The sequence below is a fragment of the Brassica rapa genome, chromosome A02 (assembly GCF_000309985.2).
Source record: "Brassica rapa cultivar Chiifu-401-42 chromosome A02, CAAS_Brap_v3.01, whole genome shotgun sequence".
NCBI lineage: Eukaryota > Viridiplantae > Streptophyta > Magnoliopsida > Brassicales > Brassicaceae > Brassica > Brassica rapa.
This window is the reverse complement of record NC_024796.2, coordinates 7,344,104-7,362,999: the sequence shown is the minus strand read 5'-3', so window position 1 is coordinate 7,362,999 and position 18,896 is coordinate 7,344,104. Positions and strand designations below refer to the sequence as shown.

The 18,896-nt window shown below is 35.7% G+C and overlaps 4 protein-coding genes across 6 annotated transcripts; 1 reads left to right on the top strand and 3 right to left on the bottom strand.

The window, feature by feature from the left end:
* Positions 1 to 1,229: 1,229 nt before the first annotated feature.
* LOC103852005 (PRA1 family protein H) lies at positions 1,230 to 5,879 on the bottom strand. 2 transcript variants are annotated; one of them, XR_004455340.1, is made up of 3 exons: positions 5,503 to 5,879; positions 4,986 to 5,348; positions 1,230 to 4,895 (listed from the first exon to the last, which is right to left on the bottom strand). XR_004455340.1 is itself a non-coding variant. In XM_018656881.2 (2 exons), the coding sequence occupies exons 1-2, from the start codon at positions 5,817 to 5,819 to the stop codon at positions 5,117 to 5,119; spliced, it is 549 nt and encodes a 182-aa protein (XP_018512397.1). In that variant the 5' UTR covers positions 5,820 to 5,879; the 3' UTR covers positions 1,230 to 5,116. The 2 variants fall into 2 exon arrangements, 1 of the variants encoding a protein (XP_018512397.1); XM_018656881.2 differs by having other exon boundaries at positions 1,230 to 5,348.
* LOC103852003 (ribosomal protein L11 methyltransferase) lies at positions 5,868 to 8,067 on the top strand. Its single transcript, XM_009128881.3, is given in 8 exon segments — positions 5,868 to 6,140; positions 6,242 to 6,361; positions 6,538 to 6,625; positions 6,628 to 6,677; positions 6,784 to 6,849; positions 7,083 to 7,250; positions 7,376 to 7,645; positions 7,755 to 8,067. Coding segments are annotated over 8 exon segments (1,074 nt in total). The 5' UTR covers positions 5,868 to 5,930; the 3' UTR covers positions 7,857 to 8,067.
* On the bottom strand, positions 7,896 to 10,018 carry LOC103852004 (transcriptional regulator ATRX homolog). 2 transcript variants are annotated; one of them, XM_033284922.1, is made up of 3 exons: positions 9,759 to 10,018; positions 8,277 to 9,623; positions 7,896 to 8,202 (listed from the first exon to the last, which is right to left on the bottom strand). In XM_033284922.1, the coding sequence occupies exons 1-2, from the start codon at positions 9,819 to 9,821 to the stop codon at positions 8,295 to 8,297; spliced, it is 1,392 nt and encodes a 463-aa protein (XP_033140813.1). In that variant the 5' UTR covers positions 9,822 to 10,018; the 3' UTR covers positions 7,896 to 8,202; positions 8,277 to 8,294. The 2 variants fall into 2 exon arrangements, with proteins under 2 accessions (XP_033140813.1, XP_009127130.1); XM_009128882.3 differs by having other exon boundaries at positions 7,971 to 8,202; positions 8,325 to 9,623.
* Positions 10,019 to 11,058: 1,040 nt separating this feature from the next.
* Positions 11,059 to 18,130, bottom strand: LOC103852002 (protein yippee-like At5g53940). Its single transcript, XM_009128880.2, has 5 exons — positions 17,659 to 18,130; positions 11,962 to 12,005; positions 11,609 to 11,717; positions 11,478 to 11,533; positions 11,059 to 11,387 (listed from the first exon to the last, which is right to left on the bottom strand). Exons 1-5 carry the CDS (start codon positions 17,752 to 17,754, stop codon positions 11,318 to 11,320), a joined length of 375 nt encoding a protein of 124 aa, XP_009127128.1. The 5' UTR covers positions 17,755 to 18,130; the 3' UTR covers positions 11,059 to 11,317.
* Between the last annotated feature and the right edge of the window lie 766 nt (positions 18,131 to 18,896).

Sequence of the window (18,896 nt, the reverse complement as noted above, 5' to 3'; positions counted from 1 at the left end):
GTCCAAAAAAAAATCAGAAGTTTCCAAAACACAAATGCAGTATTTACATGGAATTATTTTTTTGACTAAAAGTATTTTACATGGTTATTGACAAAAAAAGTGTTAAGGATACAATATTAGCAAATGAAATGATGGAAAATTCTTGGTTTAAATATCAAAGGTGTAAAGGTTTTTACATTAAGTAAATAATAGAGAAAAAAAGAGAGAGTAAATAACAGAGAAGTAGATAGATCATAATATTATCATGGCAAAAAATTAAAACGAAAGACTGTTTTTATATTTCATTAAAAATTTCTTTCAGGACTACCGTACGAATATTGTTTAAATAGTTAAAGTCCTAAATCCATTAGAGAAACATACATTAAATATAAACAAAACAAGAAAAAAACACAAATGCAAATTTAACATAAAATTTTATATGATTTACTACAAAATTTGAGACTGATCTTGATTCCAAACAAAAGAGAGAAGAATGAAAATTTAATATTATAAGATCGACCTAAAAACAAAATTATTAGTGTCCTAGGCTGTACGAAAATATAAACGTGTTCCATAAAGGAAAAAAACAAAGCAAATACCATATGCAAATAACTAATGTTTGTTACAAAAATAAATAAATAGAAATTTTAATTTTTAACCAAACAAAGAGGTAGGTGCATTATTTGACTATGTACACAAGGAACGAATGTTATAAACTTATAATTAATGTAACTAAAGTTTACGGTCATGTGACATAAAAAAAAAGTATACACAGTACAACTCTTTTAAATCAACCGAGAATATTAGTTATAAAATTTAGAGATAAAGTTGTCAAAATAAAAAAATAATACCTAATCACTGAGATCTGTCTAGATGAAGAAGATAATTAATATCAGAATGTACTAATCTAATCTGATTAATTCAGCAAAGAAAATATCAAAAAGCAGGGGTCACGTGCGCACGTGCCGTCAGCAGTGAGTCGGTGCGTCACTTATCGTGAGGAAAGCGAACCGCACGAATCGCGGGACCGTGCTTTCTCTGCTTGCAACACTCTTCACGTCCTCTTTCAGTGACCACGCGCCATCTCACGCACATCCAGTAGATTTTAGGATTGAAAGCACACGGATCTTAAAATACCAATTGGCTAGAAAATACGCAAATAAGACTATGCCCATGTTCGTTTACATGCCACGTCGATGTACGGCTGCGATTTATGACTAAACGGTTGTTTGTTTCGTTGTGGTTTTGTGATCTACAACTTACAACCAATGTTGTTCGTTTTGTTTTCATATCTGAAATTTTACTTTTAATTTATTAAATTTTCAGCGATTTTCAAAATCGTATTTACAATTAATCTCGCAACATCAAAATGAACAATACGTTAATACGTGTCATAATTGCGCAATCAGTCATGTGATACCAAAACAAACAACAGCATATCGATCTGCGACTGATCACAAGTCATGTGCAAACAACAAAATCTATTTCTTTAAGTAAGTGATAATTTTATTTAAGTTTTTCAACGCTATTTTTAGGCACGTCTATTACTATGAAAACTCCAATCTAGAATATATCAAATAATTTTGTAGTATGTATAACTTATCTATTCTAAACAGATTGTTATGAGCTAATTAAAGTTACAAATTGTTTCTAATCACATTTAGTAATTTTATGTCAAGTACTGCATTTTCTACAATTATAAAATAGGTCAACGTACTACCTATTATAATTCTTTCTCACGCTATTTAACTTGTAAGACGAATAACTAAGTTGTCTAGTTAAGTTGAATTTGTTGAATTTTGTATCAATTTTGTTTAGTCACATAACATCTCATTTTATTCACAAAAATGAAAAATCAACGTTTTCAGAAAAAAAAAAGTTATTGAATTTTCCTAATGTAGTTTTTCCTTCGATTGTAGTTTTAGTCAAAAACATTTTATTAAAATTTGACTGTGAATTTTGACAAAAAAAACTATCTTGTACATTTGGTATGATCCAAAACGGCAAAATTATACATCTAAATCATCTATTTGCCAACAACATATTTTATATTCTAGTGCTCGTATATCGAATAATTTTCTTTACAGATTCTTTTTTTTTTTTGGTCAATTTCTTTACAGATTCCAATAACAAAATTGTTTAGGACATGAAATATTAGGGAGACGCAAACAATGAAAAGAAATCTGAAAATAAGTTTTTTCTAATTCAGACAGGCAAACACATTGCGCGTGGAGAAGTTAGAGCGCGTCATGTGAGGAAGAACTAAAAACAACAGATGTGTGAGCATTCAACTAGGCTCCGCATTGACCGGCACGGGCCGATCTAACTCCTCCCACGACCGTATCTATGGTGGGTCCTTAATCGTATCTTATTGTGTTTTATGAACATAGTATATATAGTATTCGTTTATGTAGTTTAGTTTCACAATTAAGAAAAGAAAAGCAAGACTCATTCTCAGACGGTCAGAGACGTCCTCACTCCTAAAAAAAAAAAGAATTCTTAGGACCTAAATATATATTAGTAGTGAGATGACCGATTGTGAACTAATCCATTGTATCTTATCGTCGAACACCTATTATTGTTTTTATTTAAAAAGCCGCAATAATCGTACATATCACTTTTGAATTTAATAATTGTCCTTAGATTTTATTAATCATGCTTTTTCTTGATTACACACTTTAATTTGTTCTGATTTTAATTATATAAAGGGATAAAACAAGAAATAAGTAATAGTTAACTAGAGAGGTAAAATGTTGACCAAAAAAAATAGAGAGGTAAATTAATGGACAAAAATGAAAATAACTGACGTCAAAAAAAAAACTAAATGGGCTGCATTTCCCCTTTGAAAATGAATCTGAATCTTTTATAGATTTGGGATATTCTAAGTTAATAAAAAAAACTAAAACTAAAGAGGTAACTTATTGGTTCCATAATCAACGGTAAATTAAATAGAAACCAAGTCACTTTTTAACTACCTACTAATAAACGCAAAACAGTATATATTTATGGGTTTTGTGAAGTTTTTTTTTGTAAATATCAGATGAATATTTATGCTGTAAGAGCATTCAGAGAGTTATTAGAGATTTCAATATTTATTTTCTTCTTCTTAGGTTAGGGTCTTGTCGAAAGGAATCAGCTGTTCTCTCTGTTATAATACGAGCTAAATAATATAGTCACTTTTGTAAAAGCGAGGAAAGATTCAATATTGGAAGTTCGAACAAAATGGGGTGACGTGTAAAATTTAATACGTAAACAGCAAGAAGAGTCATGCTCAGATGCTCTTATGAGATGCTTTGTTTTTATAACCAACAATGCAACAATGCAACTTTCTTACGTGTGAGTGTGTGATGTGAGTTCTTTTAGCTATTTTTGCAACACTTTATAAAGCAACCAATCTGTTAGTTTCTTTCCAAATTAAAAAAAAAAAACAGTTTTTCATTTTTTTTCCATAGAAAAACAAGATCTTTAACTCCTCTCAGCCTATAATCTCTCATGCTTTTCGATAAGATTCTAAATAAGATTTTCATTTACTAATCTTTTAGATTATCATGAATGTTTTCTCTCAATCGTTACACATTGCGTTGATATGTACATATGCACGCACGTACACATATATACAAAATTAGTGGTAGCTGGGCAAAAAATGGGGGTAGAGTCACTGTCACGTGCGGTCTTTGCGGTGGTTAAGAGTAGAGCGTGCATATTATCTCTGGTGGGAACCAAAAACTTACAAAAAGTACATGCAAAGACCACTTCCAAGTTCCACCACATTCTAATTTCTTCTCCAGACCAAAAAGAAACAAGGGATATAAAGAACACATTTCCCGAGTTTTTTTCATTTTTGTAACAATATGTATATATATATATATTGCAGTTATTTTCTTTTCGTAATTTAGTTTTGTATTTCAAAATGTAGACTACTAATTTCAAAGTTGATATTTCAGACCTGTTTATTGATAAAAAAAAATTATCATGTGTTTTCTATGTTATTGTTTTCACTATTCATCTGAAAGGAAATGTAGAGTAAGAAATAGGCATGGGCTTTAAGCCCATATACGTTTTCTTGTCAAGTTTTCTTATTGGTGCAAAACCTTGTAGTACTTATAAAAAATTAGCCATTAGGAAGCTTAGAAACATACCTCTTCTCGGACTAGATCAAATGTAGTATCTTGTTGTTATCTTTATAATGATATACGTGGGACATTGTCTCCCGATGGTATTAACTCTGTTTCTCTAGGGGAGAGACCATTCCCGTCAGTTCACAGTGCATACCCACCCGCTACCATTCGTACCCGCAACTCGTCCTGTACTTGTCCCGTAAAATCAAGTAATTGCGGTGACCAAACCAAGTAACAAGTACCTCAAATCAAAAACTTACAAGAACGAGCCAAGTGGTATAGTATAACTTCCATCCTCATCACTCATCAGTAGTATAACTGAACAAATGAGTAGCAATGGTTTCTTAAACCTATATACCCTATAACGACTGGAGAAGCAATCAGAGACTTCAGATACGAGAAGTAACACAATACCTTTTCACCAATTCTTTTTCTTCTTGTCAGACAAGATAAACATATTCGTACCTCCATTCTGTTACAGTAAATGTAGTTTCCATTTGATTTTTTTTAATCTCAAACACAAGATTCGATCTATAAGCATTCAATAGATTAAGGAAACTTTTCAAAATGTTTGTTCTTCTTGTTTAACCAAACATGAGTTGTTTGTCTGTTATGATTTAAATAAATCGACATTCTCAAAGTAAAGTAAATCCAAAAGTAACTACAGATTTTTCTCCAGCCATCGCAATGTGTTGTTGTTAGTCTTCCTACTTATGTATGGTGCTATGACTTCTATCTTGCCTCAAGATTGCTTCTCGGAAATGGAGAGATTCCTGAACCCGCCGTGCAATATTACAACTACAAAGAAGAGTGCAAACAACATCATATCATCAATTCGTGAGAGGTTTGTTAAAAAGATAACCGAGATACCAATATGCGATTAGTTACCTGCATAACTTATCGCAAGAGCATAGAAAACAGCAATTTGAACATTCAAAAACGCCAAAAAGCTCACGGTTGCTGCAAAACAAAGCGAGGAACTTTGTTAAATGATCCATAATTACATAAAAGAGAATATCTCAACTAAGTAAATATATCATCTTAGGGTCCATATCAACAAGGTTAACTATGCAAAACCAAAGAACCAAGAAAGAAACATCTACTGGATACTTACCACATAATGCTACACGGATTAATATTTTTCGGATCAAGGGATGTCGATTGGATTCCCATCTGTCGACGCAGAATTTGAACAGCTCCCAAAAGGCATAGCTTGTTACAAATCCTAGCAACGCTAGTGGCATCTCAAACCTACAAAAACTCAATGTCAGGACAATCAACACAACAGTGTTTCAAATCCAATTTGGCTAAAAAAAAAGGCTTAAACTTAAAAAGATTTTAAAGTAAATTCTAAATACAATTTAGCTAAAAAAGGCTGAAACTTTATAGATAGATAGATGCATACAGTTCGTAAGTGAAGAAGAGGATGAAGAGTGTTGCGTAGTTCCTAGCGAAGCGCTTGACATTCTCATGGACTCTGTTTCTAGCTTCATGAGAAGACGACGGGAACGAGTAAGAGTCAGAGTCGCAGAAGAAACTGGTTGTCCATGTTGGCGTATCTCCAGAGAAATCATCGGCTGAGAGCTTCGAGAAAGGGTTGATTGTTAGAAGAGAGAAGACAGCGACGAGCTGAGCCGACAGAGCCGTAGGAGGTTTAGCTTCAATGGTTAGCGAGAGAGGATTAGGAGAGAAACTCATTCTTCTTGTCGCTTCCATTACCATTTTTTTTTCTTCCTCTGTTCTTTACTATTTATAGAGGAAACTTTCTATTTTTGTCTTTTATAAAGCGTTTAAATTCCACAATTAGGAAAGAGAGGAAAAGATTTTTAAAAAATGTCAGCTTGGCAATTCATCAAACACTTTCCGTGCACGAATCTCTCCCGCCATATCCTCAGAGTGAAACCTCGCCGCTGCTTCACTTCCTCTACTCCTCCTCCCTCCTCCTTTTCAGTCACCGCGTCTCTCTCTACATCTTCCTCATCTGAGTCCTTCGCTGATGCACCTTACCTCTCAGTTCGTATCCACTGTCCTAAACATGTCGTCGTATGTAGTAACCCTCTCTCTCACTCTCTATTTCTCTCATACGCACCTTAATTGGATAAGGAGATCGAAAGTTTCAATTTTTTTCATCTGGGTTTCGTTAGGATCCTTTCTCGGAGGCGTTGTTGTGTTTTGGAGCGAGCTCAGTAGCTGTAGATGAAGACGACGACGACGACGACGAAGATGAAGATGTGACTTCTGGGTCTTCTCTTGCTTCCAAAGAGGTGAAAAAAAGCACCAATCTTTTGCATCATTGAACAATGTTTCAACAAATAGGAACGCTTTTGCTTAGTCTCAGCAAGTGTTTTAGTTTCTGGTTTCTTGAAGATGTGTTCTTGTAGTCTCATCAGAGTCATTGCTTGTGTGTTATTTGGTCTTAATCTTTGAGGTTTATTTGCAGATTTGTATAGAATCAATATTTCCTGTGAACGAGGAGGTGAAAATGTGCATTTCACAGGCTGCAGACTCCATTGGCTTGAAGGAGATCCCGAATTCAAAGTTGAACTGGGGGATGAACAGGACTGGGTTACCAAGAACCAGGTGAGCCTTTGAATTTTAACAGAGGGAGGGAGGGTTTACACTAAATGCTTTACGTTCTGTTTCATTTAAGAGAGCTTGCATAACTCTTTTGGTTCATGTGTTGCAGGAATCGTTTCAGCCTGTTGAAATCGCCGAGAGGCTTTGGATCGTACCTGAGTGGATATCCCCTCCTGTATGTATAAAACCGCTTCTTCAACACTCTTTTAACAGTTTCATTGTACTGAGAGAACCGTTTCACCAACTTGGATTCTCGTTATTGTCTTGCCTTGGTTTATATGACAAAGAGCGGTCCTAGCTACTGAATGTTGCAGAATATGAATCTCCTTCTTTCAGTGTCGGCTTATACAGAAAGAGATATATAAAGTTATGTGTGTGTAAAAGTAGTCTTTCACTATTCTTTGCAAGGTCGCTGAAGGAGTAAACATAATTCTGAATCCTGGACTTGCGTTTGGGACTGGAGAACATCCTACTACTAAGCTGTGTCTATTGCTTCTACAAAGTTTGATAAAAGGCGGAGAGGCTTTCCTAGACTACGGTACTGGTTCAGGAATACTTGCAATCGCAGCCCTCAAGGTCAAAACTCTCACCCTTTATCTCAGTCTCTCACTAACCAATCATTACAACATAATCAGCTTATTTCAAAAAAATCTTTATGTTTCCTACTTTTTTTGTGTATGGCTCTCGTTTGAAATTTGCAGTTTGGTGCTGCATCATCTGCTGGTGTTGATATTGATCCACTGGCAATTAAATCTGCTAGTCACAATGCATCTCTGAACAATATTCCATTGGAGAAACTGGAGCTGCACCTTGCACCAAGTGATAATAGAGAGATGCCATTGCGAAAAGAACAGTTTGATGTGGTCATTGCAAACATACTCCTGAACCCGGTTATGGAACTGGCGGATCATATCCTTTCATTTGCGAAACCCGGGGCAGCCATTGGCATTTCTGGGATCCTCTCTGAACAGGTACATAAACAGTCATCTCTATCATCTCTAATTACAATCGTCATGCATTGTTATAGCGAGTAGGCCAAAAACAGACCATAAACTGACATATTCAATACTGGTTTTGCAGCTTCCAAGTGTAAAAGAACGGTACTCTCCCTTATTGGAGGACATATCTGTGGCCACAATAGGTGACTGGGTTTGCATGAGCGGTACCAAGAAAAGGAGTTGATTGATAACTAAATCATTTCTTCAGTGTTATATCAGAAAAGAGGCTATAACATAAAACATTAGCAAAGAAAACGTGATAACAAAAAAAATGCCTAATGATCAGAGAGTCTAGTAGAGTTGTGTAAGAGGCTACATTTGACATTGAAACTTAATGTACTCTTCATTGTTGGATTCAAAAGATTCAAGTCTATGATAATTTAAAATTGGTGTTATCACAAGTCTATTAGAAAAAAAAAATAGAAATATGTCGATATAGAGTAGTATCTCTTCTTGTCATCGCTTCACCTCCTCAGTTGTCTTCTTCCCAAAGAAGAAGTCTTCTTAGGAATGTAGACCTTGTAACTCACCTAAACAAAAAATAATAATTCAAAAGAAGAAAATAGTTTTGTATCAACATACATTTGAGGGTATATAGACTTACCTAACAAATACAATGAAATCAATATTCTAAGCATGGCAGGAACTTTACCTGAACCATTTCTCCACCCCTCATCACAGTCATTGTTTTCTTTTCGTACTGTGACTCATCATTTGTCCTCTGTTCAGACTGAGACTCTCCTTTGTTTTCATCTAATGCCTCAGTATCATCATGAGGAGGAGACGTAGAGCTAACTTTTGTTGGTTCTATGCTTTCACCTACATTCTTTGTTGCCAGAGCTAAAGAACTTTCTGGACAACTCTTGCCATTGATGCTCTCTGCTTCAGCATCTTGACATGCAGCGGCTTCTTTCCTGCTAGCCAGGTTTACACTTTCTTGTCCCAATACCGGTCTAATCAACTTCCGTTTGGTTGTTGTACAAGAGCTAATTCCAGGACCAGCTTTAACCTTGACAGTATCACCAGACTGTTGAGAGGGAAGATCAGCCAACCCTGTTCCAGATTCCTTCACATTAACAACTTGTGAAGCCACAAGATCTTTGTCTCCCTCAAGGCGCTCTTGTGACTCTTCAAATTTTTCAGATTCGGTTTGCAGAGTTTCTCCTTCGGAAACAGAAGACACCTCTTTGCTAACTGTTCCATTCCTCTGGCTCTCTCCACGGAACCTTTTTAAATTCTCTAAGGCTCTTTCCTTTAGAATAGCTTCCAAGTCATCACCTTTCAAGCTATTAACTGGATGAGAAGCTTTGCTAGTTTCAGAATTAGTAAACTCCTCGAAATCATCATACCCAATACGTCTGTAGTCATGAGCAGGAGAAGAGAGGGTAGTATCTTCACCGTCTCTCTGGTCATCCACAATCACATTCTCATCAGATTCACCATCCACCATGCCCTCCTTTCTCTCATCACCATCATCGTAATTATACGTCACCACAACAATCGATTTAAGCTTTTTGGAGTTCTTCTTCTCATCCTCCACTTGCCAGCATTCATCAGGTTCCTCTGAAGCATCCTTAACTCTTCTTCCTTTCTCTCTAGTGATTCTCATTCCATCACTCTCACTGCCTTCATCACTACTAGTGGAGCTTGAACTCGAATCTCTCCTACTTCTCTTCTTCTTGGTCACTACACGTTGGTCCTTCCTCTTAGACCTTTTCTTTTTCTTTATATCATCATCACTCTCGCTACTACTAGAATACCTCTTGCGTGACCTCTTCTTCCTTTTGCTGACTTTAGACCTACGCTTCTTCTCTCTCCTGTAATCATCTTCAGAGCTCGAAGAGTAGAAAGAAGAATCTGAATCACTCTCATCAGAAGAAGAGTCTTTAATCCGACGAATCTTCTTCGATTTGCTTCTCTTCGTCTTCGTCTTCTTCTTCACCGATCGCAACTGCACAATACAATTCATCAACCAACAAAACCCTAATTCGAAAGTAACTAAAGGTCGACACTTTACATAAACTCAAATCGAAAGTTTCGATCTTTGCAGTATACATGGGAGATATAATCAATGAATCGAGAGTACCTTAGAGGGATCTTCTTTAGAGGAGCGTTTAAGTTTCTTAGAGGAAGATGAAGATTTGCCCATCGTGCTCTCTCCCTCAATGAATCGCTGTCTCTTGTTCAAAAGGGGATCGAAATCAAAATATGGTTTAGGTTTTATCTCTTTTATTGCGAATGCTAATGGGCTTTCCACTTGTTTATCGATTCAATTTAAGGAGAGTGGAAAGCGGATGAGGATGTTTCCTTTTTTTGCAAATTTTTTTAACTTTAAAAATTCTTTTTTTTTATCATCAACTTTTAAAAATTCACAAGAGGAAAAATTAAATTAAATCATTTGTATGAGTCATTTTCAACAAGAATAACGTTTCAATCAGATTCAATATACGGTAAAAATTCTATCAATTAATAATGGGCAAATCTCCAAAATAGCACATTTCTAAGTTTATATCACAAAATTAGCACTCAAAAACTAAAATGACCAAAATAGCATTTTATCTTTTGAAAAATTTAAATTTTTTATTTTCTAAAATTTGAAATCTTATCCCCAAAACCTCACTTCTCAACTCTAAACCCTAAAACCTAAACTCTAAACCCTAAACCCTAAATTCTAAACTCTAAACCCCACCCCTTGAGTGCTATTTTTGTGACTTTTGGCATTGAGTGCTAGTTTGGGAACAAAAACTTGATTTAGTGCTATTTTGGTCTTTTTCTCATTAATAATGTTGGAACTTTAATAATTTATTAATTTATTAATTTATATAGTTATTAATTTAGAGAAATTTTTTATTTTTTTGTATATTTATATATTTTAAAGTATATTTATATGCAAAAACAAGAAAATACTTGATTTTACAATATATGTATTGATTAAATTTTATATATATGTGTAAAATGACAAAATAACTCAATGCATTTAGAAAAATTAAAGAGACTTCATAAATGCATTGTTTATATTTATACAAACTGTATATACATTAATTATTAATTTATGTTTATATTAAGATCATATATTTACATAAGATTTTTGAAAAAAATAGTGTTTTATTATCTTATCAAATTGTGTCATATTTTACACATGTCCGATTCGGGACTGCTAATAAATATCGTGTTTATTAATTTATCGATTGTTAATCTATAGAGTTTATATATAGAGTTTCTATTATATAAATTTTTTTTTGTCAACAGTTTAATATATGATCATTGTAGTTGCAAGAGAAGGCTTTTGTACAGTTTTATCTTTTATGTTGACAAAAATATAGGAAAGTGTTTGATATTTGATGTTTCTGTACCTCTCGAGATTGATTTGGTTTAAATTTGGATACTACTAGAAAAACAACTACAATTTAATTGAACTGATGAAAACACTTATACAAGATGTTGGATATGTTTTCTCTACGCAAGTAAAAACCAAGAGACCATGAAGTTGAGATATTACACAATACAGAAAGCTCCATGACATGTATCTTCTACAAAACTCATGTTACAGATATCTACACAAGTAACAAGCTCTGATCTTAACAAACACACTATTCCACACAACAAAAAAAAAGGAGGGCGAGGGAAGAATCTAAAGCTGACATTTTAAGAATCTTCTGTGTCGCTTCGAGTATCGATGCAAACCTCTGTTGATGTTTCATCCATGATCCTTCCTCTGAAAAGGATTGCAACAAAACCCCAAGTTTATGACTGAAACTATGGACAGTTGGACAAAGAGAAACTTTTCAGAGGAGAAGCTGGTTACCTTTCCAGAACAAATTTGCCTTCTTTATATTTCTGATCTTTCTCATGCGCTGATTCCTACCAAACAAAGAAAGAAACAATGTGAGAAACAAGAAACCGCTCCCAAAAAAAAAACGGGGAAATGAGACTTACATATTTCCAGCCAACATTCTGTCCGCAGCAACAGCAGAAAATATCAGCAACGGTATGCATACCCGAAAGCATCATCCTTTCCTCTAAAGGACCCATACTTATGTTCACTCTAGAAAAATTAAAACTTAGCATTAGAGAAATATGAAAAGGGTAACGATGCATTAGATGAAACAGTAATTTAAGTAATCAGAAAGATTCAGAAAATGTAAAAGCTCAAAGTCAGTTTATCTTTAAGTTTGATGCCTTGATGGCAACAAGATAGCATTGCCACGTAGACAATCAGAAATCTACACTGCTTGACATTGAAGAAACAGGGCAAGTCTTATAAACACATGGAGGAAGTTTATACGTACGAACGATTGAAGAGGTAAGCCTTTTCTCTCCGGCAATGGAAAGACTGCCAAAAATAAAATTAGTCAAATACTCAATGGTTAGATTCAAAGCAAGACAAAAACTATACCATAATATTAGAGCTTGAGCTCAAGAAGATGATACAGAGTTTGTTACGATCCAAAAGAGTAAAAATGTATATTATCTTGTACCGTATACATTGTATCTACGTGTATTTATACTACCCGGTTTATATCACATAACTACCGGTTCAATCTAATTGACTCTTAACCAACTTTATACTCTAATACCCTCCCCTCAAGATGGAAGGCACAAGCTGTGGATGCCAATCTTGCTGACCAAACTTCGAAACAGAGCAGGCTGAACAGCCTTTGTGAATATATCTGCCAGTTGAAGTTCAGACTTGACATGAAGAGTCTTCATAAACCCACTTTGCAATCTCTCGCGCACTACGTGACAGTCGATCTCGACGTGCTTGGTCCTTTCGTGATACACCGGATTCGAAGCTATATAGAGAGCCGACTGATTGTCACAAAAGAGTGTAGCAGGAGCAATGACATCACAATGCATCTCGTGAAGTATAGTGGTAAGCCAGATAAGCTCACAAGTGGCGTCAGCCATAGAACGATATTCCGCTTCAGAGCTGCTGCGAGAGATTGTGGGCTGTTTCTTGGAACGCCAGGAGATCAAAGAGTTTCCGAGAAAGACGCAATAGCCTGTGACTGATTGTCTGGAATCAGGACAAGCCGCCCAATCAGCATCAGAATAAGCAGTCAACCTCAACGAGGCAGAAGCAGAATAGAATAAGCCATGACCGGGATCGTTCTTCAGATAACGAAGAACTCTATGAGCTGCTTGAAGGTGAACATCAGTAGGTGCCGACATGTATTGACTCAACTTATGAACCGCATAAGTGATGTCAGGGCGCGTATGAGTTAGATAAAGCATACGGCCAACAAGCCGACGATATACTGATGCATCAGGAAGTGCTGTACCTGAAGAAGCAGACATCTTGAGATTGGGCTCCATAGGAACAGACAATGGTTTGCATCCCAAGTAACCAGCTTCCTCCAGAAGTTCTAAAGTGTACTTCCGCTGGTTCAAGGAGATACCAGTGTGATTACGCGCAATCTCAAAGCCAAGGAAATATTTTGCAGGGCCAAGATCACGAAGCTTAAAAGCAGACTTCAGCACATCCTTAAAAGCAGTAATCGCACTCTCACTGTTACCAACAATCAATATGTCATCAGCATATACAAGAACCGCCAAGTAGACATTCCCAATGTGACGGATGAATAATGAATGATCTGAGTGAGTTTGTGAGAACCCATCACCGAGAATTACTTGAGAAAGCTTTAGATTCCACTGCCGTGATGCCTGTTTAAGTCCATAAATGGACTTGTGGAGCTTGCAGACAGAATTAGGAGCTACTTTCTTGCCAGTAATAACCTCATAGCCCTCAGGTAAACGCATGTATATCTCTTCATCGAGATCTCCATTGAGGAAAGCGTTACTCACATCAAGTTGCGAGATGGTCCAGTTCTTGGCAGCAGCAACACTCAGCAACAAACGGAGAGTACCAATCTTTGCAACCGGAGAAAATGTGTCCAAGTAGTCCAATCCCTCCAACTGCGTATAACCTTTGGCTACAACACGCGATTTACTTCTCTCAATGGTGCCATCTGGATTGTATTTGTAAGTGTGAATCAATTTACAACCAACTGGATGTTTATCAGGAGGAAGTTGACATACAGACCAAGTCCCAGCTTCTTCAAGAGAACACATCTCAGACGTCATGGATCTCTTAAAATCCTCAGATTGAACAGCCTCAGAAAAGGTTTTGGGAAGTTTGTGAGAGGATATGGAAAGGATGAATTTCTTGTGACCAGGGTCAAACTTATCATATGACAAGAATGCAGAAATAGGATAAGAGGTAGTGTGTTTAGGGTGAAGGGGAGGTTCAGATGAATGGTTCAAGAGGTAACAATGATACTTGTCAAGATACGATGGAGCCTTTGTCTGTCGTTTTGACCTTGTCTCAGAAATATTTGGTCCTATAGTTGTATCTGTTACAGACGTTTCTGATGGTACTAGAGGAACAGATTGATTAGGAGAACTAGACAAAGAAACACCATCATCAGAAGAATCAGTATTATCAACAAAAACCGAAGAAGGAACGTCAGATCCTAAGTCAAAGAAAGCAAGAAAAGAAGAGTCTGGAACAGGAAGTGGAAGAACATCTTGATCAAAGAAAGATTGCTCACGAGATAAAGAACTTGCGTCTGTAACAAAAGGAAACTTATTTTCATGAAAAACAACGTTTCGAGAAATAGAAATGGTATTAGTCTCCAAATCTAAAACCTTGTAACCTTTATGACCGTGAGGATAACCCAAAAACACGCATGGAACAGCTCGTGGAGAAAACTTATTTCTATCTTTCTGGAGAGTAGAAGTGTAACATAAACACCCAAAAACACGAAGATGTTCATAGGAAGGTTGTTGTTTAACTAGAAGCTCATAAGGTGACTTGTTATCAAGCAGCGGAGAAGGAGTCCTATTAATCAGATAAATGGCAGTTTGAATACACTCACCCCAATATAACAAAGGAACCTTAGATTGAAAAAGAAGAGCTCTAGCTACATTTAAAATGTGTTGATGTTTCCTTTCTACTACAGAATTTTGTTGAGGTGTGTAAGGACATGAAAAGTAATGCGCAATGCCATGTTCTTTAAGTATAGATGTAAAAGCCAATTCTGGAGCATTATCAGATCTGATTGCCTTAACACGAAAATTGTATTGAGTATGAACAAATTGCAAGAACTCAGGAAACAATGTAGAAACAGAACTTTTATTTTTAAAGAGATATATCCATGTCACTCTTGTACAATCATCTACTATTGTAAAGAAATATTTGTATCCATCATGAGTAGGAATCTGAAAAGGACCCCAAACATCAAGATGAATCAAATCAAAAGGTAACTTTGACATATGTGGATTTGAAGGAAAGGAAATACGTTTTTGTTTAGCTAAAGGACAAACATGACACACACGAGAGTGATCTACATTGCCTTGAGAAATGCGAAGAATCTTTGAAAGAACTTGAAGTTTATGAAAAGAAGGATGACCGAGCCTTTTATGCCAGACTTCAGATGAAATTTGCAAAACAGGAGTATCTTCAGGCACAGAACGAGTTGTAGACGAAGCAATGAAATCAGCAGCAGAAGCAGACGGACCCTCCAGGACATACAGATTGCTCAGGAGATTACCCTTCCCAATCATGAAGCCCGGAGTAAGCCCCTGAAGTTTAAAAGGATTATCAGGAAATATGTAGCAAGAATTAGATGAAAACAGAACCGAGATTGTACTATTCCTAGTCAATGCACTTATACTAAGAAGGTTAAACTTGAATTGAGGAATGTACATAACATCAGTGAGAGTTAGTCTACTAGAGATTACTATCGTGCCAGAGGTTGTCACAGGAATTCTAGTACCATCAGGAAGCGTAACAAATGTATCACTAATGGACTGAGTCGCAAGAAACAAGGTCAAATCAGCACAGACATGGCAACTCGCACCAGTATCAATAATCCAAGCCGGGTTTAGTAAAGTAAGGCCATTCTTCATTCCCGCAGAAATAAAATGAGAAGAAGAATCAGTACCTGGAAAAGGAATGTCAGATGGGGTATGTGGGAGTAGATGAGGTTGAGGTTTGAAAGATGAAGCTGTTCCATCTGAGAGACGAATATTACTTCCAGATATCTGAGAAAGGCCATCCTGATATGAAGGTTGATGCACATTCAGGACGCTTAGAAGCTGAGAAACTTGTTCCGACGTAACTGATCCAAGACAAACCCCTTGCTGATTATGCATGGAGATACCACCATTATCTTGTACAACCATATTGGCAACGTTCTCTTTGCGAGGAGGCCACTGTTGAGTAGACTTGTTAGAGTCTGTAGAAGGAGTAGCTGACAGTGACTTCGAGTTGTTCTGATTCTTGAATCCTTGAGGATAGCCATGCAACTTATAACACTTCTGAATAGTGTGACCCGCAACACCACAATGAGAGCAAATGGGACGGTTCTTCTGACGATTATACCCATTCGCATAAGCAGCAACATACGCTGTTTCAGCATCTGAATCTTTTGTAACCTGAAAAGCAACAGTACTCGTGCTCTTTAGTGATCGCTGTCGTTCTTCCTGTGATATCAAGTTGAAGACTTTGGATATATTTGGCTTTGGTTCCATCATAAGAATATGTCCTCGTGTTGTAGTGAAAGAATCATTCAACCCTGTGAGAAACTTGAGCACTCTATCTTGTTCCTCTCTCTGAATGATCCGCTTCATGCTTGAACAATCTGGACGACTACAACATGTATAAGGACTCTCATGATTCTTTAGCTCCTCCCACAGCTGCTTCAATCTTGTATAATAATCACTCACGCTCTGAGAGCCTTGAACTTCAGCAAAGATCTGTTGCTTTATCTCAGCATTACGCGGGCCATCACTCTGTTTAAACTGATCATGTATGTCAAGCCACATCTGCCGAGCCGTATCTAGATACATTATACTCTTAGCAATCGACTTCTCCACAGCATTGACAATCCAGGTGCAAACAATATTGTTGCATCTTGACCAAGAAGCGAAATCTGGATGAGTCGGAGGTAATTCCGAATACGTTCCGTCAACAAACACAGCCTTATTACGAGCACCTAAGGCCATAAGCATGGATCTACGCCAAGTGTTGAAGTTACCTAAACCAGCAAGTTTCTCAGAGACAAGAGATATACCAGCATGATCGGCACTATGAACGTAGAGTGGATTTGAGTTCGGATCTTGAAGTGAAGCCGTTGCATCCGTACGAGCCGGCGATGGATTTTGAGGTAACGGCGACGAGTTGTTGACAGCATTCACATACGAGATCGGCATCATGAAGGATCAAGAATGATGAACTGGTTCGAACAAAGAAAGCGATCGCAATATAGAAATCACGAATCGAAGGTCAATGAAATGAAGAAAAAAAAAGAAGAATGGCAATCACCACTGAAACAAAGTGATAGATCGCGAAAAGCTCAAGAGCTAACGATTCACAGAAACTGATGAAGGAAATCGAAAGACTCATGAAGAAGATGAAGTCGAGCTCGATCAAAACGGAATCGCAACAGAATCACGGAAAGAAACGAAGATTTTCCGAGAAAGAGACGCAGGAAACGCGAGTTTCATGGCTCTGATACCATATTAGAGCTTGAGCTCAAGAAGATGATACAGAGTTTGTTACGATCCAAAAGAGTAAAAATGTATATTATCTTGTACCGTATACATTGTATCTACGTGTATTTATACTACCCGGTTTATATCACATAACCACCGGTTCAATCTAATTGACTCTTAACCAACTTTATACTCTAATACATAAGCTAAAATACTCTCTTTTCCAATACTCCAATGATAACCTTTCATCTAATTATTATTACACAATAGTTTTAACTAGAAGTAACTCTAAGTGCTTCAAATATAAACTTCTCAGTTCTCTCAAACCGTTTCTTCAGCTACTTTATATCAGTAATTAAACTATCCTATCTCTTCACAAAATAATTTTAAGGAGCTACGCTGCAAATAGATGGTTTATAACTATCCGGAAGGTGAGAACTTGTAAATATCATATCTATTACTTAAGCTTTGAATAAGGAGAGATGTACCTTGGAAATAAGATCATTGGGAAGAGCAAGATGGGTTCTGCAAAACCTGCATCTGTAAGATCTTCCCTCAAGTTCCACCGTAAATATCCTTCCCATTCTCCTCTTCTTCTTCACGTCTCTTTTTTCTCTGTCACTTACAAAATAAATGGCCCTATAAGTGAAATTTGGGTCTTAATTGGGCCCATTAAATTTTTGGCCGCCTAAAAAAAGTTTTAAGGTGCTTTTATTGTCATGTACCGGATAAGGAAGACCCTCGACATCTTTGATAAACTTTTTTGTTTGGGGTGTAAATCTTTGATAAACTTTGCATGTGACTAATCTGCAAAGTTCCTTCTATACAAAGCGTTTATTTACTTTACATGTGTACATAAATACAACTTTATATATATATATATACCTTTTTTGTTGTCGCTAAATTATAAATTTCATTATTTGGTCATGTGGATCTATACTATTATTTGCGAAGTAAATTTTTAGAATCGAGCTCTCACATTAAAAATTAGAGCGGTTAATATCGTTTATACCCTTAATGAATGAAATCTATAACTAACTAAAAAATAAAAACGAAATTTAATTTAATTTATTTGATTAGATAATTGATTAAAATTAATAATAGTAAGAATTATCCAAAATCTGAAAATATAATTTTAAAAAGTCTTTTAGTAAAAATTAAAAAACATGAATTATATAAGCAAATACTAATCAAATAAAATTCTTAATTATATAATTAAAAATAGAATATTAAATTATCCAAAATCTAAAAATATAATTAAAAAAAGATAATTTATATATATATATATATATATTGTATTGTTATCTGAAAAAATATTTTAGTAAAACGTTAAAACATAAATTATATAATTAAATATTAATCAAATAATATTTTTAATTATATAATTAAAAATATAATATTAAGTTATTTTAAGATTTATTTTAGTATAATAAATATAGTGTACAAAGTACTTTTCAAAAATTATGAAAATGTTTAAACCTGCATCGCGGGCAAAATACATAGTTTGGTACAGGAAAACTTGGTTCTCATTTTTCTGAAAAGCTTTTCTTATCCTAAGAACCCTAAAATGAACCTAAACTTCAAGGCTAACTTTTAGGCTTTCCAACAATGGACAAAGTTTGAGTTCAGTGAATCAAAGAACAACTGACAACAAAAATTAAACGTCAAAGATAAAACACTTCTACTTCAAAAACAAAACACTTTCACATGTTTGGCAAAGTCTCTT

Bases quoted from the DNA above. Each gene is read 5' to 3' on its own strand.
- LOC103852005 (XM_018656881.2), bottom strand. From the start codon at position 5,819: ATGGTAATGGAAGCGACAAGAAGAATGAGTTTCTCTCCTAATCCTCTC. The intron at 5,349-5,502 runs GTATGCATCTAT...GAGTTTTTGTAG, and splicing joins CTCTTCTTCACTTACGAACT to GTTTGAGATGCCACTAGCGT.
- LOC103852004 (XM_009128882.3), bottom strand. From the start codon at position 9,821: ATGGGCAAATCTTCATCTTCCTCTAAGAAACTTAAACGCTCCTCTAAA. The intron at 9,624-9,758 runs GTACTCTCGATT...TGTATTGTGCAG, and splicing joins CTAAAGAAGATCCCTCTAAG to TTGCGATCGGTGAAGAAGAA. The intron at 8,203-8,324 runs GTAAAGTTCCTG...TTTTTTGTTTAG, and splicing joins GGGGTGGAGAAATGGTTCAG to GTGAGTTACAAGGTCTACAT.
- LOC103852002 (XM_009128880.2), bottom strand. From the start codon at position 17,754: ATGGGAAGGATATTTACGGTGGAACTTGAGGGAAGATCTTACAGATGC. The intron at 11,718-11,961 runs GTACGTATAAAC...TAATTTTTCTAG, and splicing joins GCTTACCTCTTCAATCGTTC to AGTGAACATAAGTATGGGTC. The intron at 11,534-11,608 runs GTAAGTCTCATT...TTTGTTTGGTAG, and splicing joins AGAATGTTGGCTGGAAATAT to GAATCAGCGCATGAGAAAGA.